This window comes from Drosophila simulans, chromosome 2R (assembly GCF_016746395.2).
Source record: "Drosophila simulans strain w501 chromosome 2R, Prin_Dsim_3.1, whole genome shotgun sequence".
NCBI lineage: Eukaryota > Metazoa > Arthropoda > Insecta > Diptera > Drosophilidae > Drosophila > Drosophila simulans.
The window spans coordinates 22,087,641-22,114,834 of record NC_052521.2 but is presented as its reverse complement, the minus strand read 5'-3'; the positions used below and the strand labels follow the sequence as shown (position 1 = coordinate 22,114,834).

The window sequence follows — 27,194 nt, the reverse complement described above, 5'->3', positions numbered from 1 at the left end:
TGCAACAATTTGACCAATATTATAATTTGAAAAGTGAGTTGATTCCTTTGCTATATCCGAATATGCGACTGACTTTGAGACTTTTAATACTTTTAGTGAAATCGGCAAAAAAATTTAATCTGATTTCTATTCTGGATGTACTCGATTCCAATCGATACCGCTTGGTTTGAAGCCGGGATGATTTCGATCATAAGTCCGGTCATGAACCAGGGGAAGCTGTTGCGATACTTTGCTAAAAAGATAATCTATAATAGAGGGATGGAATGGGCGACCTGAAAAATGTTCGAGGATGATGCTTAAAAGCAAAAACTAGATGCGATCCATCTGTAAAACCTTAATCAGTGACTTCACAATTCGATGAGCTCAAAGCGCTGCCGTGGCCGCCTTGTGTACTAAAACATATCGATGCATCGATATGTCCGAACGGAATCGGAAGGCATCGATTACCATCGGACTCGAAAAGTACTCGGTCGGCAAAACGGCAAGCGGCGAAAAACAGTGAAAAAAAAAGGGGGAAAGCGAAAAGACGTGCTCAGGAACTGCGGTCGAAGTCTTTGTGAGTGTGTGTGGGTGCAGCTGTCGCCAAACAAATGAAAAGCGCCTGGCTTGCATTGAAAACGGTTCCAAAAAAAATCGGAAATGTCCACAGGCATCCAGCGGATGCAGCGACCTCTTCGCCGGCGTCGGGACGCCGCCCGCTGAAACTGCAGGGCCGAATTTGGCTGCATTTGCACAAACGCTGTGCTGACGCGGGGAAATGGGAGCATAAAAACCGAAACTTGTGTGCGAAATATGCGAATTTGCGAAACCTTGGCTCCCAGTGCGATCTCTGTGTGTGTGTGTGTGAGCCGTGCAGTGTGTCGGTGTTGCAGAACGAACCAAGTGGGAAGCAAAGCGAGAGAAGACGAAGAGGAAGAAAAGAGCCGCTTGTACCTGCTCCGAAAACTGAAACATCCGAAATCGGAGGAGCATTTGGTGAAAAGGGGCTCTGATAGTGTTTAGCTGCAGTTTTCGGAGATGCAAACTGGTTAATTGCTACGTAACGCTATTTTTCCGCTAAATTACTTTACCACCCCTCCTTCTACGTTCAGCGGCGACGTTGGCTTAAGAAAATGAAAATGTGTGGCCATATTTTTTCCTCTCCGTCTGCCTCCGTCTTTCTTTCGCCTTCGCGCTCTCCCTTTTGAAACTCTCGCCGCGCGCTGTTCTCGCCGCCTCCGTTTTGTGCCGCACTTCCGAGATAAAGAACGCAAACGCGAGATAAATGCGAAATATTGTATCTGAGGAGCGAGGCAACATACTCATTGTTCTCATCGATTTGTTTTGTCCGACAGAAAAGTGCGTTGCATCCGAAAAGCGAATATCCAGTATCCAAAATCCATTATCCGAAAGCCGCTGATTACCGACAGACAAGGAATTATTTAGAGACCGCCAGATCGCCGCCAAAATGTCGGAGGAAGTAGATCGCAACGATCCGGAGCTCAAGTACCTCTCGGTGGAGCGCAACCAGTTCAACGATCCGGCCACGCAGGCCGAGTGGACACAGAAGCGTCTGGTGTGGGTGCCACACGAGAACCAGGTGAGTCTACTTAACTGTATTGCCTACCTGTAGAGCCTGTTCCTGCGCTGGAACCAACCTCTGCCACGGGATTCCTACCCCGGCTGACTCAGTGCGGAAGCCACGCCCGATTCACTACCTGGGTAAACCCTACAGATAGCCTAAATGCAACAGGAACTGCCACAGTTGAGATAAAAATACAGTCGATACATCAGAACACTGTTTATTTCGCGAAGTTAGTCACTTATGTTTTTTTTTTTTTTTTTTTTTAAATTTGTACTTAATAATTTTGTACTTAATTTTCGTTTAATTTTCATGTTCTTTTGCGTAAAAAATTGTCAAATGTAACTAAGAAAATCTAATATCTAAGTAAAACTTCGCGGTAAATGGTTATAATAGAACATACTCTGTTCGACACATCGTAATAATATTTTAGCCCCAGCTGTACGTGCTGTAATCAATTTTCGCAGTGTTTGTCCCCGGCTTTGGGCTCCTTATCAGCCAACACCTTTCCGAGCCATCCGGCTCACTCATCGATTGGTCATGAATCACGCTTCGCCGATCCGTTTATTTTTAATTTTGAACAGGGCCAACTTCTTTGAATTTTCATTACATTCGCACCGCGGTGATAAACTTGGGTAAACATCCGTCGGCGTCGATGCTGAATCACTCATTTCTCCTGCGCTGATGCTGAATTAATCTCACCGCAGTAGTGTGCCAGATTTAACGGCTTACTTGGCCAAATCCGCGACCATTTGCTACCAATTTGCATGCAGACGCTCTTCGACTCAGTGACTCACCTCCGAGGGAGAGTGGAAGCAGGAATGGCCCCACTAAGAGCGGGCCAAAACAAGTTTTCAACGTGGCTAGGTATTTGTATTGTGGACTTGCTTGTGTGAGGCTTTCGGCCCTCAACCACACATTTAGCCAGGCCAGCAAAGAAACGAGCCGAGATTGTGCAAAGAGTTTGGGCGCCCACTCTTGGCCTATAAATTCGATCTCAAAACTTTGGTCGACTGCTAGTGATCCAGCCATATGATAACAAGCTGATTGTTTTGCTAATTTCGGCGTGGCTTGTTATTCTCTTCTTTAGCTTGAAGCGTTTTCTTTCAGGTGTCATTCAACTGCATTCCAACGACTTAATTTCAAGACCATAAAAAACGTAAACAGATAAAATTAGCAACCGCTCTTTTTCCCCTGGCTGCCCGTAATTGCTGTATTTGCCAGAGATAATTCCGTACATAGAATGGTAGCACTTTTGGGTGACTTCGTATAATAAAAGCAGCACCGAAAACAAAAGCCAACAACTTCACATTTTTGTGTAATTACGCGATCACTTAAACAGACACTTACTTTACAATGGAATCTCACAAAAAGACAACGGCAGAGATAAAACCCAGAAATAAAACGAAAATAACGAAACGCTCGATTGTCATGAGTGGTCCGTCGGACGGTGGCACAGACTGTCTAAAGGCTAAAAAGTCTTTGCGACTGAGCGACTGACGAACGGCACATGAGACGGGTGGGAATAGTTAAAAATTTGCATATAGCGCAACTGTTGCTCCGCTGGAATGTCCACAGATACAGCTACGTCTTAACGGGAACGGACCCGTCCAAAAGGGTATTCGCCAATTGTGTCAACACTCCACTCGTTTCGTTTCCAGCAACTGTTCCAGCTTTTCGAAATGTAAGCGAATTCGCTGAATAATGGCGGCGTCAGTCCACGTACGTGATATCCAAATTCAGTAATTTACTGGTGGATACACAAGGAGCCCTTTTGTTCGTGGCTACATTTCGTTTCATGTTGTTTGCTGACCAGCGATGATTCATCGTATCAATTGCACAGAGAGCAGTTTATTGGTAGGGATTAGATATATGCACATAGAAGGTTTCGGGTAATGAAAATAGGTTAATGTATATTTGCGATCTTGAAACTATTTAAATGCTGTTACTTTTCTATTGTCCAACGATGGAATTGAAAGTTAATCATTTGGAATTCGTAAACACGGTGGAAAATGTGTTTACACTTCTTCTCTTTTTCTCTCTTCTTCGACGCTAATGCTCTTCTTATCCGCTGTCTTTGTTCAGGCATTCCTGAATGCCTCACTCCCGCGACCAATCTGAAAACTTTTTATATTGTTAGCCAAATTGAAGTCGGCTTAACCTTCGTCATGCCCAGAGAATCGATTCGATTGTAACGAACGGCGATCATTAGGGGGTCTCTGCTCACCCACACATGCTGCGGTTCATACTTCCAAGCTTGTCTGTGTGCTGCTCGTATTTATAACCAACGAAACCACTTTGGACTTTGTTTGCGACCACTCCCACTCCGCTTCCCCGCCCCCGCCCTGGGCCTTGCCGCGATGGGTTCTGGCGGAGATGCCCGTGCCGCGCGAGTGTGTGTTTTCTTTTCGGTTACGGCAATGACAAACGTAGCCAGCTTTCGACTCTCGTCCGTCCGGTTTACGGTCAACGAACCTGCGCCTCGTATCTCGTATCACGTATGTGTAATATACGCTTCTTACCCTCTCCATCTCCACATCCATCCCCACACATGCATATGCGTTGATCGATTAAGCGAAGAAATAAAATAAAAGAGTAACAAATTGTAATGGGCCCATCCATCGTTCGCATTTGGATCGTGATGGAAAAAAGTGGGGACCGGGGGGACCTATTCATTATTCTGTTCATATTTACATTTTCGGAATAGTGTAAACAAAAGAAGTTGGCGAAAAACATACGCTCCCAGAGAGTAAATAATGGCCACAGATATATCTCAAAATCACCAATATTCTCATGCGTGCTCTTCGGCGGATACCTTGGCAAGTTCAAGGTTGCGGTTGGGCACCCAAAAATGGTCAAACCCAAATCGGGGGCTACCCTCTAGAATGCCCTCCTTCCCAACTTTCTTACTTTAATTCCCGCCTGTCTGATCATCAGCAACATTAGCGCTCGCTTTGCTTCTAGGTGTTGTTTATATATTTTCTTTGGTTTCGCTTCACCGATTGCCTGGAATGCCCGAGATGCCGTTGAGCGAGAATCCGAGACTGATGACCTCATATGCCCCAGCCTCTCGCAACTGCCTCGCTTGGTAACTTCGGCCAATTTCCCTGGACCGATAACTCCAATTCAGCTCTTGTGGGGCATTCCAATATCGTGATTCACGCACCAACTGTCGCAGCGGCTATGGCATTTTCCGATTCGGCGAACTTTTAGCTTCTTCTGCCACTGTCGCAAGCCCTGTGTATGGTTTGTCCAAACTGTCAAACGTTTTATGCGCAAATGTTTTGCAGGCTGACAGCGGCTGCCCACAAAACAGGCAGACGCCTGGGAAATGAATTTAGATACAGCGAAAGTACTCAAAATTTAGGCCTCTATACATGCAGACATGCTTTACCTAATGACTAATCTGTAAACGCACCGCGAAAATAATTTGCCGTAGGACCCAGCTGAGTATTCAAACGAAGTCGTTACATGCTCTAAATGGTTTCATATACGCCATATATGCCCGAGAATAACGACTTTCTTATGGCTGTTTATCAACAGTACCGGAAAAGCGCAAAGATAACACAGGCAAGGCAAGAACCACCACGACTCTGGTTTTTCCGAAACTGATCGCTGGGGCGTGTGCGTATTTAACTTAATGGACCCGAACCGGGCTGGGATGTATTACAGATGCTTCTGCCCTGCATCGGCAGGCCGTTGTTGGTCTTAATGCATTTCTGTTTTGCAGCGGCGGCACGCCACTCCACCCTTTAATGACTGAGTTACGGGTTGCCCCTGATTTGATTAATGCCAATGCGTCGCGTGAACATGCTTCCCCTTGTTGTTGTTTCACTTGACTTCTAATTGAAGATGTTATTCTGTTGGTGTTCGATTAAATTTCATATTCTTAGATGCAGACGTTTCGGAGAAGACTCGAAAGTAAGCCCATTTAGTAGCCTGATTTAGTTATGGGTACTGCACTTCGAACGGTTCAACATCAGAACTGGGATGCTTTCCAAAAATCCGCGCCTTGAACTTGCTAGGTACGCGGGTCGGAGAGAAGGAACCAGACAAGCGGACAGACAGTTGCATCTGCCTCCCGTTGTTCTGGGTCGGTTCTTGTTCCGTCTGCCTGCGCCACTTGATTGGGTGCAGTTCTTCCCTATGCATTTCAATTGGCAGCGAGAGAGCGGAGGCTGAGTGGTTTTTTTTTCTGGCGCTTGACTCATGCGGCGTCATTGCACTTGTTGTGTTTATCGCCTTCCCGCTGAGATGAAGAAGAGAAGCGTACGAAACAGAGATGGCAACCGTGAATAACTCTTTCTATTTTCTTTTACAGGGCTTCGTGGCCGCCAGTATTAAGCGGGAGCATGGCGACGAGGTCGAAGTGGAGTTGGCCGAAACCGGCAAGCGGGTGATGATCCTGCGGGACGACATACAGAAGATGAATCCGCCAAAGTTCGACAAAGTCGAGGACATGGCCGAGCTGACGTGCCTAAACGAAGCCTCCGTCTTGCACAACATCAAGGACAGATACTACTCTGGCCTAATCTATGTGAGTACCTCGAGTTATAGTACATATTCCCTATCTTAAATGTTTGTGTTGGCTGCCCCAAGTTTCCGCCGCGCCAGCTGCCGGCAATGTGACGATGATGATGAAACTAAGTAAACACACCGCCCCTCTTCACACAATCGATTTCGCTAAACTGAAAATTTTGAAAGGCATAACTTTATAGAGGCGTCTTGGCTCATCGCATTTCTATTTATTTAAAAGCATCGCAAATATTTAAGACTCCGAAGCTCAATCACTCAATCCTTTGCTGCATTCGTCACAGGCCGAATGATTTATAAACATTAACTCACTCTTTCGTCCTCTGTTCACCCGATCACCCGCAAAGCATATCCGCTGTTAATTGGCATGCCAAAAGCGCTTTGGTCTGAGTAGAAAGCCAGCAAAAAGTTCATTTTCGATTCGATGAGAAACGAATTTCAAGTGGCGCATTTAAATTCGACTCCATAAATTCCAGCTGCTTTGCTTTGCGACTGTTCCTCTTATTTTTCCTCTTATAAATATCATTTATTTAACTTCTGCAATGGCGGGCTTCAATTGATAAAGATTTATCTGTTCACATAACTTAACTTATCATACAAGTTAAATTTGAAGCGTTAGTTATGTTTCCTAAAGTTGGTAAATGTTTATAAGTCTTTTTGGATTTGTAGATTAATAAAAACATCTTAAACAATTTTGAATTAATTGAAAATAAATAACATCCGTAAGTTGCTCGTTAAATATATAAATCAGGTTTTTTCTTGACTTAAGTAGACTCGTACTTCCTGCAGCTCATTTAAGATTTTCCTTTGCTATGGAAAGCTACCCTTCGTCACTAAGCAAAGTCTAGCAACATGTTTCAAGGGTATGTTGCCGAACTTGGCTTCAGTTCTGGATGCTTGTCTATGCCACGCCCCCTTAGCCTTGATTCTCTGTTGACTCGGCGAATATTCGCCGCCCTGAGGCAGGTTCATTGCGACTTCTTTTTTCATTGTTATAACAAATTATGTGCCGCTTTTAAAATACTTTATGTACTGCGCCTGCTACTTATCGCAGTCTTTCTCCCTCTCGCTTGCACGTTTTAATTTAATGGCTGTTGCTGCCAGTTTTTGATGTGGGCGCGAACTACTTTAAATTTGTTTATATCATTGTGGGCCAGCCATGCTTCAGCGCACTTGCCATTGTCGTTTTTGTTGCTAAATTCGAGCGCCGCTTTACTGTTTACACAACCACGCCACGCACACATCTTGCGTCCCTTTGTCGCTCTTACCACGGCCTGTCCCACTTAATTCTCTTGCCAATTGTTGCTAACTTGTTGCACGAACAACGGTGGGGGATTGAGACGGCGAGGGAGCGGCAGCCGGGGCTGCACTTAACGGCATAATTATTATAATTTGTTGACATTTAATTCGATTTTTAAATTTCATTTAAATTAATTCGCCGGGCAGCTGCCGGCTGACGGTAGCTTGTAGTCTAATTAATATGCGTCGGCAAGAAGAATGTATCTTGCACACCCATGGCGCTTTGCTCACATATGCTAATCAAATTGTCAACACTTCAGCAACACCTCAGAAAATCAAAAAATCGGCAACAAAAACGACACAAGTATAGACATTTCGATATGGGCGGAAAATGCTATTTAGTGACCGTAAATAGTTCATAATCATATTATTCTTTTTTGTAATTGGAATGATAATTTTAAATATTTTTTTACTAGCAATATAATACAAGTTGAATACAAAAATTATGAATATACACAGTCCATTGGAAAATGTCTAGTCTTGTAATTTTGTCAAACATCTCCTTCTGATGCGCTCGATTGCACATGAAATTGGGTTTGAAGTATTCCACAAAACATTTGCTTCTGCCCATGTTGTTGTTTTAATTAATTGATTTACGTCCACCGGGTGACTGGGTGCAATTGCTCAAAAGCAGTCTCAATATTACCTAATGTATTTCGTGTGCTTTTTGCGCGGCTGCGTTGGCAGCTGAAAGAATCGCACTTGACAACGCAGCAGCGTCAAGGAGATGATGACGTTGGCAACTTGGCTGTTGTTGCTGTCTCAATTCCCAGTCGGTCCTGACTACCTGTGAGGGGCACTAATTGAACTGACCAGCAGAATTAGACAGGATGACTTAATAATGTAGGGTTGCAGTGACACTTGGCCAGATTTAAATAAGGAATGTAAATGAAGCACGACATGTGGCAAATAAAATATGATTCCCGCATCAGCTAAGCAATTTGTTCGCAGATATTGGCAAAACCGACACCACCTTGGCTCGTGCCCCTGTTTGCTTTGCTCTGCTTGCAACACGTCCTTTGAGCACCATGGCTTGAAGGCCCTTACCAAAAGCTGTTTCATTGAACGACAAACATTTTTGGTGCCTAACTTGAGTTTCTCTCCAAGCTCACATTCTTTGTATGCCAAATTTGAAATTGTTTCAAAACTCCAAGATGCAAACAAATCTCGCTGTAATTTAAATGGCTTGCGGCCATTTGCTAAACCTGCAAAATTTCATGTTTCGTGACCATATAAGGCTTTATATCAGGGCAGGTTAAGTGATTAATGACATTTAAGTGGACGGTAGAAATATGCACCAGGACTGTGAGTCAAGCCAACATAACCGATGTGATTCAAAGACGAGTGGAGCAAACATCGTCACGAGTCACTGCCACTTCTAAGCGGTTGCCAAAAACAGAAACAGCAGAAACTGAGAAAACAATTTCTTATGCCATTTTTGGATGCCTAACACACGCACACATACAAGGAAGGTGGCTGATTGGCAAGACGTGATTTTGACTGTTAATTGCGGGCCTAAAAGTGATTCATGTTCCTGCCGCCCTCCTCATTACCCTCACCCTCACCTGTGCAAAGAGTTGAGGGCATTTTCTCTACTACAATTTTTGCCAGCGGTACTTTCCATTTCGATCTGTGTGGGCTGGCCCACACTTCTCCGCCGCCTTTGATACCCTCTTGCGCGCTGCCGTGAAGCTCGCGGCACTCGCATCTAATGTTTGGCTGGATATGTATTTAAATGGTACAACAAATAGCAAAGCCGCATACTTAGTGCCCACGCCGCAGTCTCGGTCCCAATCACAGTCGCAGTTATGTAGGCTGCCGCTCGATAGATACCACCAACGGATTCGGATACAGATGGAGCGGCAGATACAGATACATGCGTTCGCTGCTTATGGTGGTGGCCAACTTTAAAGCACATGTCACGTTGACTTGGACACACATGCGAGCGTGTTAGCGTTTGGGTAACAATAACTAGGCCACTAAAAAGCAGTTGCCGGTGTCCAAAGCTGCCGTTAGCCCAAGCATCACTATGATTACCTGCAGCCCAATGGACAGCATTTATAGCTGGAAAATGATCAACCTTAAGAATGGAAATACATTGGCGTAAGATTTTATCTGACGCGATTTTTTTTTATTACCTCATGTTTGCAATCATACTCCCAAATGAAGCCCTTTATTCATTATAAGCAAGCATTAAGTATACCTAACAATAAATCCTTCGACTGATGGGTTAAGTAAGACAAACACTAAACAATTTCTTTATTTCAGACATATTCCGGTCTTTTCTGCGTTGTGGTCAACCCGTACAAGAAACTACCGATCTACACCGAAAAGATAATGGAACGGTACAAGGGCATAAAACGACACGAAGTGCCTCCGCATGTATTTGCAATCACGGATAGTGCCTATAGAAACATGTTGGGTGGTAAGTATCTCGATCCGGCACTTACTTTCCCTTTTCGATCCAGCTGCACACACATATGGGATGTGGAATGCCAGAATTATCAACAGCCCTTCTTATTTTCTCTGGTGCGCGATTTCTGGTCGCTATCAAAATTCCATTCTCCGAATAAGCAAGCGAAAATGTTTTTCAGACCTGATTAGATAAGAATTGGAAAAGTATACAAGAAGAGGGCATTTCCAGGAATAACGTTGAAGCGGGGTCCATACATGACACACTTTGCAGATATAACTCCATTGAGGTGCATTAGCATTCGAATTCATACACATCTTGTGAATCATCTGCAAATGTGCTGCTCTTCACCGAATGACTGTCTAATCCCAAACTGGTTTCCTTTTTTGGATTGAATTTTCAAATGGGATTTTTTCAGGTTTCCTTTTCACTTCTGTGCTTTTTAGTTCGGGCTTCACTGAGTTTCGATGGTTTGCATGTCCGTTCCAAGCGTAACGTCGCGCCGGGAGATGACTCACGGCGCTGGCTCCAGCGCAGCAGAGACTCCAGCTCGAGGCCAGGCGTATCTTACTGCGGCCATATCTATAGGTTCCTGCATGTGTGTGTTGTGTTTCCCCTGCTTGAGATTGGTTAACTAATATTGCGTATACGTGTCATTACCATATTTGGATCTAAAACTCAGCCCGGCTTCGCTTGGACAGCAGGCAACTTTGTTTGCCCCATCATCAGCTATGTTTTTGTTGTTGTCGTAAAAATGTTTAAACAAATCGACACCTCACTCTGGCTCACCATATTTCACGCTTATTAATTTTCGGCTTATGCACATTTTCTTGGTTGTATATTCGCGGTATTCATTTTTCGAGAAGTTCGCTCTTAAAGCCAAGCCATTGGGGAGTGGCATTTACTTTGATTTATTTCACTGGCCTTTAATAAACTTAGCCCAACCCCATCGCCTCCGACTCCATTGCCCTGAAACACGCACCGCATTCAGCTCCAAGCTGATCCGGGCATTGGGGAGCTGGACAAACGTCACAAACATTTATCTTTCTGTAATTCTCCAGCTGCTCCCCCGACTCGAGACAATCGCAAATCTTCAAACTTCCAATCTTCCAAAGTTCCAATTTTCATGGCATTCGTGATAAAATGAACACGCCCTGACTGCGAGTGTATGTATAACTGCATGCCTACATGCACATATATAGCAGTTAAAACCATCGCGAAATGTCCGATACTGGGCAGATGTTTTACCTGTCCGTATTTTTTCAGTTGTTTAAAGAAGTTTATTTTGGGAGTGAAGTCTGCTATGTGATACAAAATAAAATGTTTTTGCAGCTCTTCAATAAGTGGAAAAAGTAGAATGAAACTTATGATGATCGATCGTAGCTTCGAGCCATAAAATGCATCGGCTATCAATGACACATATTTCGCATACCCCTTAATTGCTGCGTAATAATTTGAGAAACTTTTAATTCGCCTTCTGAGCATTAAATTTATTAATGACACAAAAACTATGAAAGAATTTCCATAAAATGAAGTGTGGAGATACAAAAATTAGGCCCATGTATGGTCGGATATAGAATGTAGCTTGTGTGTACGTATAGATATGTGACTGGCTCTACCCATAATAATAAATACGGGGTCGTGATATGGAAGCAGTTTGGTTGTTTGGAGCTCCATGTCTCAGCGTAGATACATATATCTGACTCGCGTCTCTGCCTGAATTTGTGGTTAGCTTAATGCTGGATCGTATGACGAGGCTGTCAGTTGTGGTGGGGGGTGTGGTGATCCCGGGGTGCAGTGCGAATCTAGTTCGCTGTATTCTATATGGGATCATTGGCGCCATACCAATAGCTACAAGCAATTTACTGCTTGTGTGTGTCTGTGTCTGTTGTCTTTTGTATCTTTCAGATATGCAGGCTGAAATCAACTGTTTTGTTTTTAATATTAAAATATCAGTTGAGCATTAAGGCCTGGGCGAAAATCGGTTGATAGTTATTTACAGAATGATTTCATCTGATGTAGCATGTCTCATTTATCACCCATCCACCATTCTGTGTTTTACTTATGGTGCCTTTGGCTTCTTTTTTGCCCGCTTAAATTTGGGTCATCAGAAAATTCAAGCTGAGGTGGGCTTTTAACATTTTAATTACATTTTTGGCTGGTCACCCGCATTATTCCGCATATGAAGTGTGTCACTTGCTTACCTACTCACACTTTCACCTTCATTTTTTCTGCAGATCGCGAAGACCAATCGATTTTGTGTACTGGCGAATCGGGTGCTGGCAAAACGGAGAACACCAAGAAGGTCATCCAATTTCTAGCCTATGTGGCAGCTTCCAAGCCCAAGGGCTCGGGTGCGGTAAGTACAGAAGAGCAGAAACAGAAATGAGTCCCTAGATCCGAAGCAAATGCAAAGTTGTATGCCCCATTGGGTGGTGATATCTGCCAGAGAAATACAGTCCCATATGGGTTTTTTGGCTGGAAGCGCTTATTAAACTCACATTAATTGCACGCAAGCCAGACAATTGTTATTATTTGGTATTGTAATTAATGAGGCCAACAACGTTAGCGGAAAATGCACGACGCTCACATAAGCACATATGTATATGTTTGTCGTCGGCAGATTGGCTTTAATCCCCGTTCGAAACTATAACTTATTCGTGGGGTCTGCAGTATATATTCAGTATATCTGCTTTAAATTAGCAATATCAGTCAAGTTTTAAGTGTACTACGCTTTAGAGAGTAATCAGACCCGCTGACATTGCTATTTATACATATATAGGTTGTAAAAGCACCAATCGATCACCAAGATATTCCTCAATAACGACCTCAAGAACTAGAATAAGCTTCAGTTGAATTCAGAGATTCCGAGGGCTTAACTGATGCACCCCATATGGTGGATGACCGAGGGTAACGCTTTAATATGTGGATGGCTGATGACATGGCAGCTGGCTTATGTGCTTTTATATGTTCCCGGGAGCCGAAGCACACTTCATTAATCAAGAGCCATAGTTGCTGACAAATTTTGTCGTTTACAGCAATAAAATAAACACCATAAAAAAGTTGCGAGAATTGAAATTGAAAGGCAATTGATAAAAAAATTAAAATTAAATCGCAAAAATTGCGACATTCGATAAATTTCTGGGGCAGCAATTGCTGCTCTGTACAATTTGCTACTGTTGGGGTTGCCATATCCATAATTGTGGGGACAAGCCGTTTTTAGTGCATTTCGGACTTGCTCAATCCTTTCGAGAGCAAACAAGCTGTTCTTGAGCTCCAAACACACTTTTTATTATGTTTTATCTGTTTACTGCCTTATATGAGCCTGGTGCTGAGGCTGCGGACGAAGTTGAGATTACTTTTCTGCTGTGAACGTGATAAGCTGCAAATATACTTAAAAAGCTTCTTAAGACATTAAACAAATCTACAAGCCTTTTATTTTAACCATTCAGAGATCTTCCACAGCATATCGCTTTATACCCTGCAGTTCATAACTTATTTTGGGGAAAAATTGTCTATGTGGTATTATCTCTGATTCTAAGTTCCATAAATAGACGCTGACGATAAAACCATATAGCATTGACTGCAGTGAATCATAGTATAGCAAGTTACTGTAGAACTGAATTGAACGAAAGGTAATTTTCGTTAGTTTGATTACAAAATGTGTGTTTTAGTGGCACTCTTTATCAGGTCAAGATAAGAGGAGCGATAAGAAAACCCGAAAACAAACATTGATATAACTGTGCATTTGTTTAAAAATGATATCGTTTTTTTTTCATGAAGTTCAGTTCTTATCAAATGTTTTTGCTTGATGCTGAGGATGGCGAAATTTAAATTGATTTACTTCTGATATAATTATTATTTATAATTGATCTTATTTATTTTCATGTCCTACACACAAACACTCCACTATGCTACACAACACACCTATAAATATACGCACACTCACCCTGTACATTGGACTTTGGTTGTTGTCTTCACTCTCAACTCTGCTCAATATGTTTAAAAAATTTGTAAATATAATTTGTATAAAATGCTGCCAAATATCACAATCAATCCAAATATCCAACAACCAAATCAAACCTCAACACCTCCAACCAATTGACACCAACTCCGACAGGTGCCGCATCCCGCCGTGCTCATTGTAAGTATTCGAGGACTGACAATCCTGAAACGTTTTCCCTCTTTGTGTTTCGAAATTAACTCGAATTATTTAACCCCATTCATTGTTTAATTAAACTTACTTTTCACCCACTGTCTATTTCTGATCCCAAAAACATCCTTGGTTTCCAAACGTTATTTTGCTTTCTTAATCCTTTAAATGTGGCCGAAATATTACAATTAACCCTCTCCGAATGAACTCTCCCAACTCTTCGTTTTGGTTCCCTTGTTGCTGTCCCATCCAAGTCAACACTCATCTACTCAATCTCATCTCTCTGCTCTGCTTTGATCTGCTCCCTCATTGTACAACATATGCCAACGAAATTCTAGAGTAGTCATCAAGAGACATTTGCGGTAAAGTATGCTTGACGTCCAAAAAATCCTTTTAAATATAATTTTGTAGTAAATTGTCGTGCCGTACGCTTTCGATTTATTTGTACCCATGTACTTCGAAGTCTAAGCATGATTTGAAGGCTGGATAGATCAATGCGCGTAAACGATGAGGGCCATCAAGAATTCCTTGAATATCCACCCCGTACCCCATAATCCCATTCCTACCTAATTGCAGAACTTCTCGGTCAACACAAACAAGTACATAAAGGTCAAGATTATGGCCCAAAATCAGAATCAGACGATCGAGGTAGTCAATGGATTGAAGATGGTGGAAGTTAATTCCAACTGTCAAGAGGTAAACCGGGTAATGCCATGGCGCCGGCATTGATCGTGAGAAGCTGTAGGATTTCGTCCAGTGTTTATTGTCCTTCGTTATGCTTGGCTTTATCTCCTTCCTGCATGATAATAATAATAATAGTTTTGTAGATACTTTCTGTTGCTTGTGATGTTGCTGTACTTGTGTTAAGACCGCTTTCGTAAATATATGTGGCTAACCCCTAACCCCCTATCGTGAAACGTATAAACCTAATATAAATAAAATCTTGTCTATCCTCTAAACAGGGCGAGCTGGAGCAACAGCTGCTGCAGGCAAATCCCATTCTGGAGGCCTTCGGCAACGCCAAGACGGTCAAAAACGATAACTCTTCGCGTTTTGTAAGTTGTTTGCTTCATTGTTTTACAAAACAGAATGTCAATTTCCGTTTGCCCACTGTAGGGTAAATTCATACGGATCAATTTCGATGCCTCGGGATTTATCTCGGGAGCCAACATTGAAACATATCTACTGGAGAAGTCGCGTGCCATTCGTCAAGCAAAGGACGAACGAACATTCCATATATTCTACCAGTTGCTGGCGGGGGCCACGCCGGAGCAGCGCGAGAAGTTCATACTGGATGACGTTAAGTCGTATGCATTCCTTTCCAATGGCAGCCTGCCTGTACCCGGCGTGGACGACTACGCCGAGTTTCAGGCAACGGTTAAGTCCATGAACATCATGGGCATGACATCAGAGGATTTCAACTCGATATTTCGCATCGTGAGCGCCGTCCTACTGTTCGGTAGCATGAAATTCCGTCAGGAGCGCAACAACGACCAGGCCACTCTACCAGACAACACGGTGGCCCAGAAGATTGCGCATCTGCTCGGACTTAGTGTGACAGACATGACCAGGGCTTTCCTGACGCCACGCATTAAAGTGGGTCGTGACTTTGTTACGAAGGCCCAAACAAAGGAGCAGGTGGAGTTCGCCGTGGAGGCCATTGCAAAGGCGTGTTACGAGCGCATGTTCAAGTGGCTTGTGAACCGGATTAACCGTTCTCTGGACCGCACCAAGCGCCAAGGAGCTTCCTTTATTGGCATTCTCGACATGGCGGGCTTTGAAATATTTGAACTCAACTCCTTTGAGCAGCTGTGTATAAACTACACCAACGAGAAACTGCAGCAGCTCTTTAACCACACCATGTTTATCCTGGAGCAGGAAGAGTACCAGCGCGAGGGTATTGAGTGGAAGTTCATCGACTTTGGGTTGGACCTGCAGCCTACCATCGACCTGATCGATAAACCCGGCGGCATCATGGCACTCCTGGATGAGGAGTGCTGGTTCCCCAAAGCCACTGACAAGACGTTTGTAGATAAACTCGTATCGGCCCACTCTATGCACCCCAAGTTTATGAAGACCGATTTTCGAGGAGTCGCAGACTTTGCCATAGTGCATTACGCCGGGCGTGTTGACTACTCGGCGGCCAAGTGGCTGATGAAGAACATGGACCCATTAAACGAGAACATCGTGTCGCTCCTCCAGGGCTCCCAGGATCCGTTCGTGGTGAACATCTGGAAGGATGCTGAAATCGTTGGCATGGCACAGCAGGCCCTGACTGATACTCAGTTCGGGGCCCGCACCCGCAAGGGCATGTTCCGCACCGTGTCCCATCTGTACAAGGAGCAGCTGGCTAAGTTGATGGACACTCTGCGCAACACGAACCCGAACTTTGTGCGCTGTATCATACCGAACCACGAGAAGCGCGCCGGCAAGATCGATGCTCCCTTGGTGCTTGACCAGTTGCGCTGCAACGGTGTGCTCGAGGGTATTCGTATCTGCCGCCAGGGCTTCCCGAATCGCATTCCCTTCCAGGAGTTCCGTCAACGATACGAACTCCTTACGCCCAACGTGATTCCCAAAGGATTCATGGACGGCAAGAAGGCCTGCGAGAAGATGATTCAGGCGCTGGAGCTTGACTCGAACTTGTACCGAGTGGGCCAGTCGAAGATCTTCTTCCGCGCTGGTGTCCTCGCTCACCTGGAGGAGGAGCGTGATTTCAAGATATCCGACCTTATCGTTAACTTCCAGGCCTTCTGTCGTGGCTTCCTTGCGCGTCGCAACTACCAAAAGCGCTTGCAGCAACTAAACGCTATTCGAATCATCCAGCGGAATTGTGCCGCCTACCTTAAGCTTCGGAACTGGCAGTGGTGGCGCCTCTATACTAAGGTCAAGCCCCTGTTGGAAGTTACAAAGCAGGAAGAGAAGCTTGTCCAGAAGGAGGATGAGCTGAAGCAGGTACGCGAGAAGCTTGACACACTGGCCAAGAATACGCAGGAGTACGAGCGCAAGTACCAGCAGGCTTTGGTGGAGAAGACCACTCTAGCGGAGCAGCTTCAAGCCGAGATCGAACTTTGTGCCGAGGCCGAGGAGTCGCGCTCTCGACTAATGGCACGCAAACAAGAACTGGAGGATATGATGCAAGAGCTTGAGACGCGTATCGAAGAAGAAGAGGAACGAGTCCTCGCGCTTGGAGGCGAAAAAAAGAAACTTGAGCTTAATATTCAAGATCTGGAAGAGCAACTCGAAGAAGAAGAGGCCGCCCGCCAAAAACTACAATTGGAGAAAGTGCAGCTCGACGCTAAAATTAAAAAGTACGAAGAAGATCTTGCGTTAACTGACGACCAGAACCAGAAGCTTCTGAAGGAAAAGAAGCTATTGGAGGAGCGTGCTAACGATCTGTCCCAGACACTTGCTGAGGAGGAGGAAAAGGCTAAACACCTGGCCAAGCTGAAAGCCAAGCATGAAGCCACAATCACGGAGCTCGAGGAACGTTTGCACAAGGATCAGCAGCAGCGACAGGAGTCTGATCGATCTAAGCGGAAGATCGAGACCGAAGTTGCTGATCTTAAGGAACAGCTGAACGAACGGCGCGTACAAGTAGATGAAATGCAGGCTCAACTGGCCAAACGGGAGGAAGAACTTACTCAGACTCTGTTGCGCATTGACGAGGAATCGGCTACGAAGGCCACCGCACAGAAGGCTCAGCGCGAGTTGGAGTCGCAGCTGGCCGAGATCCAAGAGGACCTAGAGGCCGAAAAGGCAGCCCGTGCCAAGGCGGAGAAGGTTAGACGCGACCTTAGCGAGGAACTAGAGGCTCTCAAGAATGAGTTGTTGGACTCGCTGGACACCACAGCCGGTAAGACTAAGCATCAATATTTTAAAAAAGTTTTCTCAGAAATCCGTATCATTAAGATAAATTTAATTTAAACTTTTTTTTTTTTTTTTTTTGACAAACAGCTCAGCAAGAGTTGAGGTCTAAACGCGAGCAGGAGTTGGCTACCCTGAAAAAGTCTCTCGAAGAGGAGACTGTTAACCACGAAGGTGTTTTGGCCGACATGCGACACAAACACTCGCAGGAGCTCAACAGCATCAACGATCAGCTCGAGAACCTGCGCAAAGCCAAAACAGTCCTTGAAAAAGCCAAGGGCACCTTGGAGGCGGAGAACGCCGACTTGGCCACTGAACTGCGCAGCGTCAACAGCTCCCGGCAAGAAAACGACCGCCGGCGCAAGCAGGCAGAGTCGCAGATTGCTGAATTGCAGGTAAATAATCACGAAAAATATGTGGCTGATCGCACATGATATTTCTATAACAAACAACTTATATGTATGCCTATGTTTTGCACAGGTAAAACTGGCTGAGATTGAACGCGCCCGCTCGGAACTTCAGGAGAAGTGCACAAAACTGCAACAGGAAGCCGAGAACATAACAAACCAGCTGGAGGAAGCCGAACTAAAGGCCTCGGCCGCCGTAAAGTCTGCAAGCAACATGGAATCCCAGCTTACTGAAGCCCAGCAGCTGTTGGAAGAGGAAACGCGACAAAAGTTGGGTCTCAGCTCCAAGCTGCGTCAGATCGAGTCAGAGAAGGAGGCTCTACAAGAACAGCTTGAGGAGGACGATGAAGCCAAACGTAATTACGAACGAAAACTGGCAGAAGTCACCACCCAAATGCAAGAAATTAAAAAGAAGGCCGAGGAAGATGCGGATCTGGCTAAGGAACTGGAAGAGGGGAAGAAGCGGCTTAATAAGGATATCGAGGCATTAGAACGGCAGGTCAAGGAACTTATTGCCCAAAACGACCGCCTCGACAAAAGCAAAAAAAAGATACAGTCGGAGCTTGAAGATGCCACCATTGAGTTGGAAGCACAACGTACGAAGGTGAGTTTTTGTCTGATTTAAATAAACTAATTCTAATACAAAAATTGCATGTCCTTGGTCAGGTGCTCGAATTGGAGAAAAAACAAAAGAACTTCGACAAAATTCTTGCCGAGGAGAAAGCCATATCAGAACAGATCGCCCAAGAGCGTGATACTGCAGAACGAGAGGCCCGCGAGAAGGAGACCAAGGTGCTTTCGGTTTCCCGCGAGCTAGACGAAGCCTTTGACAAAATTGAAGATCTTGAGAACAAGCGAAAGACCCTCCAAAATGAACTCGATGACTTGGCCAACACACAGGGTACAGCCGATAAAAACGTCCACGAACTGGAGAAAGCGAAGCGGGCGCTAGAGTCTCAGCTGGCTGAACTGAAAGCACAAAACGAGGAACTTGAGGACGACCTACAGCTGACCGAAGACGCAAAATTGCGCCTAGAGGTGAACATGCAGGCCCTTCGTTCCCAGTTTGAACGCGACCTGCTAGCTAAGGAGGAGGGTGCCGAGGAGAAAAGACGCGGACTTGTCAAGCAACTGCGGGATCTTGAGACCGAACTGGACGAGGAACGTAAACAGCGCACGGCTGCTGTGGCGTCAAAGAAGAAACTGGAGGGCGACCTGAAAGAGATCGAAACCACCATGGAGATGCATAACAAGGTGAAGGAAGATGCGTTGAAGCATGCGAAGAAGCTGCAAGCACAAGTCAAGGACGCGCTGCGCGACGCCGAGGAAGCAAAGGCCGCCAAGGAGGAGCTACAGGCGTTGAGCAAGGAGGCCGAGCGCAAGGTCAAGGCCCTGGAGGCAGAAGTATTACAGCTGACTGAAGATCTGGCCAGCTCAGAGAGGGCGCGACGTGCTGCTGAAACGGAGCGTGACGAATTGGCCGAAGAAATTGCCAACAATGCCAACAAGGGCTCCTTAATGATCGACGAGAAGCGCCGATTGGAAGCCCGCATTGCCACTCTTGAGGAGGAGTTGGAGGAGGAACAGTCCAATTCCGAGGTGCTGCTGGATCGCAGCCGCAAGGCGCAGCTGCAGATTGAGCAGCTGACCACTGAGTTGGCGAACGAAAAATCGAACTCTCAGAAGAACGAAAACGGGCGCGCTCTGCTCGAACGCCAAAACAAGGAGCTGAAGGCTAAGCTTGCCGAAATCGAGACAGCACAGCGCACTAAAGTAAAGGCGACAATCGCCACGCTAGAGGCCAAGATCGCCAACCTAGAAGAGCAGCTGGAGAATGAGGGCAAGGAGAGGCTGTTGCAGCAAAAGGCCAATCGGAAGATGGACAAGAAGATTAAGGAGCTTACAATGAACATCGAGGATGAACGGAGACATGTCGACCAGCACAAGGAGCAAATGGATAAGGTAAATAATGAAGTGGCTCATTAATATGAATTCCTACTGATGAGTATTTACTTTTATAGCTGAATAGCCGCATTAAACTGCTCAAGCGCAACTTGGACGAGACAGAAGAGGAATTGCAGAAGGAGAAGACGCAGAAGCGAAAGTACCAGCGTGAGTGCGAGGACATGATTGAATCGCAGGAAGCCATGAATCGTGAGATTAACTCACTCAAAACGAAACTACGGTGAGTCTTGGACTGTGCCAACATATTTCTTCTATGATCATGACGAGGGTTCCTTAGGTGTCTCTTGGAGATGCATTTTGATTATTGTTTGAAATTTATCTTTGGTTCAAGCTCCATACAAGTGGCCGAGACTGAAAAGGCCAAGGCATATTCGCCAAAAAAGGATGCCGCACTCATTATGAATTGTGAGGGTCTGCATTAGGTTTCCTTTCGCTTCGATTCGCTTCGTTTCCTTCTCGTAGGCTGTAAGTGCTGATGTTCGCCCTGATCCTTAGAACCAGTGAATGTCAACCGAACCCAGCAACCAAAACATTGTGTTCTCTTTGCATGTTAGGAACAGAACTCACGAAAAGACCAAACGTGCAAATTTATGCAGTTCTCCAAACTTCCTTAAAAAAAGTTCTTAGTCGTGAACCCTCCAACGTACCTCTGTTTGGACTCGTGTAACTGTTGCCCCTGCACTGCACGCTCATAGAAAAACCTAAAAACCGTCCTGAACCAAAATACTAATTATATGTCATGGTCTATCCCTTCCTAGACGCACCGGCGGCATTGGTCTCAGCTCCAGTCGGCTCACGGGTACACCTTCATCAAAGCGTGCAGGAGGAGGCGGTGGCGGCGACGACTCATCGGTGCAGGATGAATCATTAGATGGAGAGGATTCTGGCAATTGACGCGTTAATTATTAGATGAAGAAAAAGTTTAATCGCAGGAAGAAGGTGATGATGATGAAGAGCAAAATAAACGATTATATTTAATGTTTCTTTTATATAATTTCTCTGTTATTTTTTATATAAACTATTATACATACTTAAATTAAAACGTAAACAAAAAACCAACATTTTTATAACGACAAAACTTAAACAATGTTGTAAACACATGAACACTCAAGAATTTTCGCATCCCTCGAATGGCTGCGTGTTTAAGTAGTCAACGAAATCAAATAAAATAATACAACACACACATCAACCAAGAAACGTATTAACTCTCAGATCCAGAAACCCGCAAACACCAATAAAGAGAGACTAAATCCACAGAAAACTGATTTCTACATTTTTTCTACCTTAATATAAAACACATAGAATTACTCGATGCAATGTAATTTATGCATTTAACAACTAAAACGGTTTTCGAACAGAACAACAGACCATAACAGAAAATCAAATGTTGAACACGCAACTAATATACGAATTTCGTTTTTGTTTAGAACTTAACAATAAAATATTTGCTACATGAACATCATCTTTCCTTGGGCAAATAAGTGTTGCAATGTGGCCAATTGAATTTATTATAGGGACAGCATATAAATATTAACAGTTATAGGTAATGAACAGTTTATTGAACGATTCTACATATATATACATCAGATGACTAAAGACTAAAGGTAACTGGCGACTCTATGTTTACAAACTATTCTATAATTATACAGACAAATTCGAAAATCTCATTTAAGTTTGAACTTTCCCCATACCCGCCCATAACTAAACAACTAATGGCACTTTTACGTTCCCTGATGGTTGCCCCCCTCTTGAACGGGCAGTGGAACGGGCATGTCAATGTGGTGCACAACGATGATGTTCTCACCGCCGTTCAGTGCCTCCAGCTCAGCGGACGTCTTGCTCTCCTGGAGCTGCTCCTCCCGCCTGCTGTTCAGGTAATAGACGCCGGCTACGATCAGGCTGAACGATGTCACCGATATGAGCAGGGTGCCGTATTTAAGAGTTTGCTGAATGGCATTTAGACCAAAGGTGCTTAAGTACAGCGTGTGGAGCACCTCCTCGGAAAAGTCTCCCGACGTAATCTCGATCCACATAAGAGGAAGGATGGTAGTATTCTTCAATCTACCGCCCTGATCTAAAAAAAAAACCAGTACATACAGTATTTGTCCAACAGAAGGTTATCTGGTATTTGCGCTTACTTCTCAATATCGGCGTCTTGTCCAGCATTATGTTTATCTGGACACGGGACGCGCCGCTAATTGGAAAACCGAATCGAGGATGGATGTCGGCATAGGTTTGATGCACTGCTGCGTCTGGTTCAATACCCTCAAAGTCTTGGTACAGCACCGGATCGCCCGTGAAGAAATGTGGGAACGAGGGAAAAATGGGCGCATCTCCGTAGCACTTGGTGGCGTTGATAACTCCGCTGGGCAAGCACAGTTCAGTGTTGCGACAATAGCACTGGTTCGCAGGATTTTTGGAGGGATGGCTGAAGACGTCCATTGGCGTCCGGTAGCGCAGAACATCAATGTCGTTGTAGATGGTAACCTCTTTTTCGAAGTGAAGCGGCACCTTGCGGCACAGCACCTGGAGGAATACATTAACGGTGCTGCGATCCTGCAGCAAATGCGGTGAGAACATAGAAGGCTCGGAGCCATCGATGCGATTGCACTCATCGCCCTCCCAGTAGTCCAACTGAGGCATGCCGTTAAACTGGGTAATGATGCTGAACTTGGTGATGTCGTCCTCGCCTGTGTTAAGCTGGACCGAATCCACGCTAGTCCCATTGCGCTAATGGATAACATATTTTGATTAGCAAACCAATAACCAATTTCTTTCTCAACTTACGCTCATCAGAAGACCAAATCGTCGCCGGCCTCTGCCCAGTGATTTCAACTTGATAATGCTGTCCTCATAACCCCAGAGATATTCGGAAACCGTAAGCTCCTTAAAGAGAGGCTCCTTGAATTGTTTGATCCAAGTGGATACAGCTAAGCGTTCGAAGGCCTTCATGCGCTTAACTGGTCCGGCGGCAGAGATAAGCGGCACATTGGGCACCCGAACCACTTCGTGTTCCCCAATAGACGACTTTTCCGGGAGAAACTTATAAGACTTGCGGTCCTGAAAAACATATTGTTAAATCGTGTAGTTTGATTACATTGATTGGAGACCTACCCTGAAGCTAACAGTGAAATTTTTGTTAAAGGAAACTTCATCTTTAACAGTGTGTTCCTGGTAGGTGAGAGGTCCCACATCCACGACCTTTATTTTATCAGCCCGCCCTGCTAAGTAGTCATCGATGTTGGGGTAGTGAAAAATGTGAGCCTTTAGCAAAGTGTCGTACTTAGGATCGGGGTTAAGCCAACTATTAGCGGTGTCCGAGTTCTCGGCCAGGATCAGGTTCTGCAGATCAGTTGAAATTAGGAACACCACGATACATAGGATGTACGATAGACTCACCTCCAGAATGGTGTTGTTGTAGTATTCGGTGAACCACATTACGAAAAATCCGGTCACGCTGATTACAAAGAGCAAAAACATTACGCCTAGCACTGGAAAAAGTGAACCGCATTAATCAAGCATGTCGCGCTTGCCGAGAGTGCTCTACTCACTTATCAGCGTTCCAATATCCTTGGATGTTGGCTCGCGGTTTTGAGCCTGATTGCGCAGACCCAAGGCTTCCATTATCATGTGCAGCACAGAAGGTTTCTCGGCCCCGTTCGTCATGCCGTATCCCCCGAAGTTTCCCGTGCCCACCCCGCTCCGTGTGGAGTTCAGAGTGAGGGATTTAGGAACGGATGGGGCCGCTGTACGATCAGATTCCTGCCGAGCTGGCATGGGCATCTCTGCATCTTTGGTATGTGACATTGTTTTCAGATAGTCTGTCGCTGCACGCTGAAATGGGAGTAATAAATGTCGTAAATGTCGTTATGCTACACATGTTGTCCCCGGTTCAGAAAGTAAACAAGAGCAACATGTAACTTAGCTGGAATTCGAAATCTTGTTCATTAATATTAAATTTATATAGGGGGTTATCTTTATAAATGCGGAACACGTGGCTCAACCCAGGAATCGTTTGGCGTAACTAAGCTTATCAGGCTGGGCTATATATTAGCCTAGGAACTCGGGGTTCATTGAACACATAAGAACACTGTCGACTCCTGAGCACCTCTCCTTTTAAGTTGCTATAATTCACACCTAATAGTTAATACGTTGTAGACCCTAAATAAATTTCTTGGCTCGTTGTGCAAATTTTAAACCATTTTTTCGCACCGGACAGATTTTTAACCATGCGCTTACAGATGTTTCCACGAACTAATCGGGGTTTCGATTCCGAGAGCCTTGGTTGCTCCGGAGCTTGTGGATCTGCCCGTGCTGAATTCAAAGTTCAACCGTATGTGTTCTAGTCTTATCAGCAGCTCCTGCGTACATAAGCTTGGCACATACTTACTAGGCATTAATTCATTATTAAATGGAAACAACACGTATCAGTATGTGCACTATATGTATAGAGTTGAGATTTAGTTCGATTCGCCAACTCTGAAATCGGGTCAACGGCATCCGATAAGGCGCTCCCTGGGCGTTGAAATTTTCCAATAATGCGCTCGATCTTGAACTCGAATGTGAACGGGATTGAAATAATTGGTTGAACGGTCGGGTGAAGCGATTAAATTGATAGTGGAACTAGCTGTTTTCAAATAAGATAGGACCAATCTGAAAAAAGTCCGAAGCACTCTTCTCTGCTTTCTGGAACCTTCGAGATCAACCGAGGGCTATCTCAAATCGGTGGTCAAACGAAATCTGTATATCTTGACAATTTGGAGTCCTATGCTGCGATTGCTTCTACTATGATATCTTAGGGTCTGATCTAAGGATGGTATGGTTTTACTCTGCTCTGACTTACTTGTCGACCTCTCGAGTTCGCAAATGGTTCGTACTTCCCTCCGCGCTCCTCCTCTTCGCTTCAGTTGCAGAAAAGAGGCATTGGCTGATAACGTGATGCGTGGCGATAGAAAGGGGGTGAGTGGGTGGCACTGAGCTGGAGAGCGCTTGCAGAGAGCGCGGTCACGATCAGCGTGCACTTGGAATGAGCTTTGGGCACCAGCTGATTTTCGGTGGGCAACACAAACGTGCGCGCTCCGTTGGAATCGGAACCACTCTCTCGGAGACGAACTGCACCCACACGCGCTTATCTGGCGTTCTCTGCCCCTCTCTTTCTCGTTGTTTACTCGCTGTTCAGTGCTCTGCACTTTCGAAGTCTGCCAAACATTTGGCGTCTTAATTAACAATTTCGTCGCGTTAACGCTGGCTGCACACAGTCGTGTTTATTGGGTTTTTTCGGGTCTCGTTTCGCTCCCCTACCGATAGATGCTCCTGCTGGATGCACCCCACCTATGAGATGTATCTATGCGACAGACTCGTTTTGTATCTGCTGCCTGTATCAGTGCTGGTGTGCCTGTGCCTCTGTGTTCCTTCGTTCTTTTGTTGCTGCGCGTTCTTTGTTCGCCCGCTTCTTTGTTTTGTCGCCGTCTCTTTTGTGGGCTCGATCGCACTGGCTGGTCTGTTGTTGTTTTAATTCCAGCTGCAGCTGGAGCGTAGAGTTGGAGCTAGCGTTAGAGCTGGAGCAATATCAGGTTTTACAACCGTACTGCAGTTTTCCTGCCCAGATGCTGGTGCACGAATCTAGCGCGGATTAGCTTCCGCCGCCACTTCCAGTCAAAAGCGGCAATTAAAGACGGACTGCCTTGCGGAATTTGATTATCTGCGCACGGAGTACGAGTTTGGCCCACTGCCACCGGTTGATCCACTTGCAAATTTTTGCTTTGCTGCGATTAGCTATTAGCTACATACTCGGGGCGGCCCACGCACTATCTGGCCGAGAACCTTACGGAACCGATTAGATTTGGCCCGTTTCGCGGCGATCTGATCTGCACTGGGATTAGAGAGCGTGCCTGGAACTGGGACTGGTTCTCCGCTGGACTGGACTGTGCGTACTGCCGACCAAACAAGTTATTACTACGACGTCGGAATCGGACGGAATCAGTTCGAGCTGGGCAACTGAACTGAGCAATGCCAGCAGAGCAGTCGCTCCTCTTTCCTCATTCTTTGCCGTCGCCGTTGCCGTCGCTGCCTAGGTCGACGCCGCTGCCGCCGCACTGATAACCGGGCAGGCGGTCAGCTATGATTGCAGATTACCGCTGGACGGAGCTGGCGCCGACTGCGCTGTCGAGAAATCAAGAAATCGGGATCCCTTGTTTACTACGTAGCAGCTTTGTGCGTACCCGCGAGACAAAGTGCAAAGCAAATCGTCAAAACAAAGAATCCACTCGGGGCAATATAGAAGATGTAGCAACCCTCCAGCTGCTCGTTCCGCTCCAGCTTCGTCTGCGCATCATTATTATGGAATCAGACTGGATCCGTTAGGGAGGAGGCTCAGAATCGGGGGCTTCATAGATTTCCTTTAAAAAATGTAAATAAACCAGTCAATGTTTTGTTTTCGTTTTGATTTTTTATTAGTGCATGCAGATGCAAAAACAAAGTCCCACATCTACGACTATTTTTAGGTGTGCACTGTCGCCAAAACAATTTAATTATCACTTAAGTACTTTAGGTTCCCTTCACCTTCAATGGGCCTGCATTTGGATTACCCAAGTAATTAACGGCGGGGAAATGCACTCTGAGAAGTCCGACGATACACAGAATACACAGATGCTGAATATGCTCTCATATCTTGCTTTCCTTCGTAATTTTGAGACGAGGACGTATTTAAACTGGCTGATCACGCCGCTTCTTGGATTATTGAGCTGGCAGAAAGGCCGGAAGATCGCAAATACCCCCGCCGGAGCCGTGTTATTGAACCCCAAGTGTAAATGAGCTTAGCTTTATCAATTCAAAACGTCCCTTTCCCGAAATGCCTGCCTATTGCCGACTTCATCGGGTTTCGCATCAGCACAATGCGATAGCCCCTCTGAACTTTTTGTTTTCCCCGGATCGGTTGACGCGCACGGGTATTCAATCTCTCAATCTGCCGTGCTAGCTAATGGCCCCTCAATTTCG

The 27,194-nt window shown here is 45.2% G+C and overlaps 2 protein-coding genes across 7 annotated transcripts; one reads left to right on the top strand and one right to left on the bottom strand.

Moving 5' to 3' along the window:
* Positions 1 to 409: 409 nt before the first annotated feature.
* On the top strand, positions 410 to 21,655 carry LOC6736168 (myosin heavy chain, non-muscle). Of its 4 annotated transcripts, XM_016181175.3 has the most exons (15): positions 410 to 556; positions 1,335 to 1,579; positions 5,883 to 6,098; positions 9,662 to 9,818; positions 12,044 to 12,165; positions 13,927 to 13,950; positions 14,298 to 14,321; positions 14,922 to 15,014; positions 15,076 to 17,815; positions 17,917 to 18,221; positions 18,307 to 18,837; positions 18,900 to 20,195; positions 20,255 to 20,418; positions 20,530 to 20,663; positions 20,957 to 21,124. In XM_016181175.3, the coding sequence occupies exons 2-14, from the start codon at positions 1,448 to 1,450 to the stop codon at positions 20,618 to 20,620; spliced, it is 5,895 nt and encodes a 1,964-aa protein (XP_016029586.1). In that variant the 5' UTR covers positions 410 to 556; positions 1,335 to 1,447; the 3' UTR covers positions 20,621 to 20,663; positions 20,957 to 21,124. The 4 variants fall into 4 exon arrangements, with proteins under 4 accessions (XP_016029586.1, XP_016029582.1, XP_016029583.1 ...); XM_016181171.3 differs by lacking the exon at positions 20,530 to 20,663 and having other exon boundaries at positions 20,957 to 21,655; XM_016181172.3 differs by lacking the exons at positions 14,298 to 14,321; positions 20,530 to 20,663 and having other exon boundaries at positions 20,957 to 21,655.
* An 80-nt stretch (positions 21,656 to 21,735) lies between these two features.
* On the bottom strand, positions 21,736 to 26,588 carry LOC6736167 (scavenger receptor class B member 1). Of its 3 annotated transcripts, none has more exons than XM_016168948.3 (7): positions 25,042 to 26,588; positions 23,750 to 24,032; positions 23,598 to 23,689; positions 23,313 to 23,540; positions 22,986 to 23,258; positions 22,337 to 22,928; positions 21,736 to 22,272 (listed from the first exon to the last, which is right to left on the bottom strand). In XM_016168948.3, the coding sequence occupies exons 2-7, from the start codon at positions 24,003 to 24,005 to the stop codon at positions 21,920 to 21,922; spliced, it is 1,794 nt and encodes a 597-aa protein (XP_016029579.1). In that variant the 5' UTR covers positions 24,006 to 24,032; positions 25,042 to 26,588; the 3' UTR covers positions 21,736 to 21,919. The 3 variants fall into 3 exon arrangements, with proteins under 3 accessions (XP_016029579.1, XP_016029580.1, XP_016029578.1); XM_016168949.3 differs by lacking the exon at positions 25,042 to 26,588 and adding an exon at positions 24,336 to 24,463; XM_016168947.3 differs by lacking the exon at positions 25,042 to 26,588 and adding an exon at positions 24,411 to 24,435.
* Positions 26,589 to 27,194: the final 606 nt, after the last annotated feature.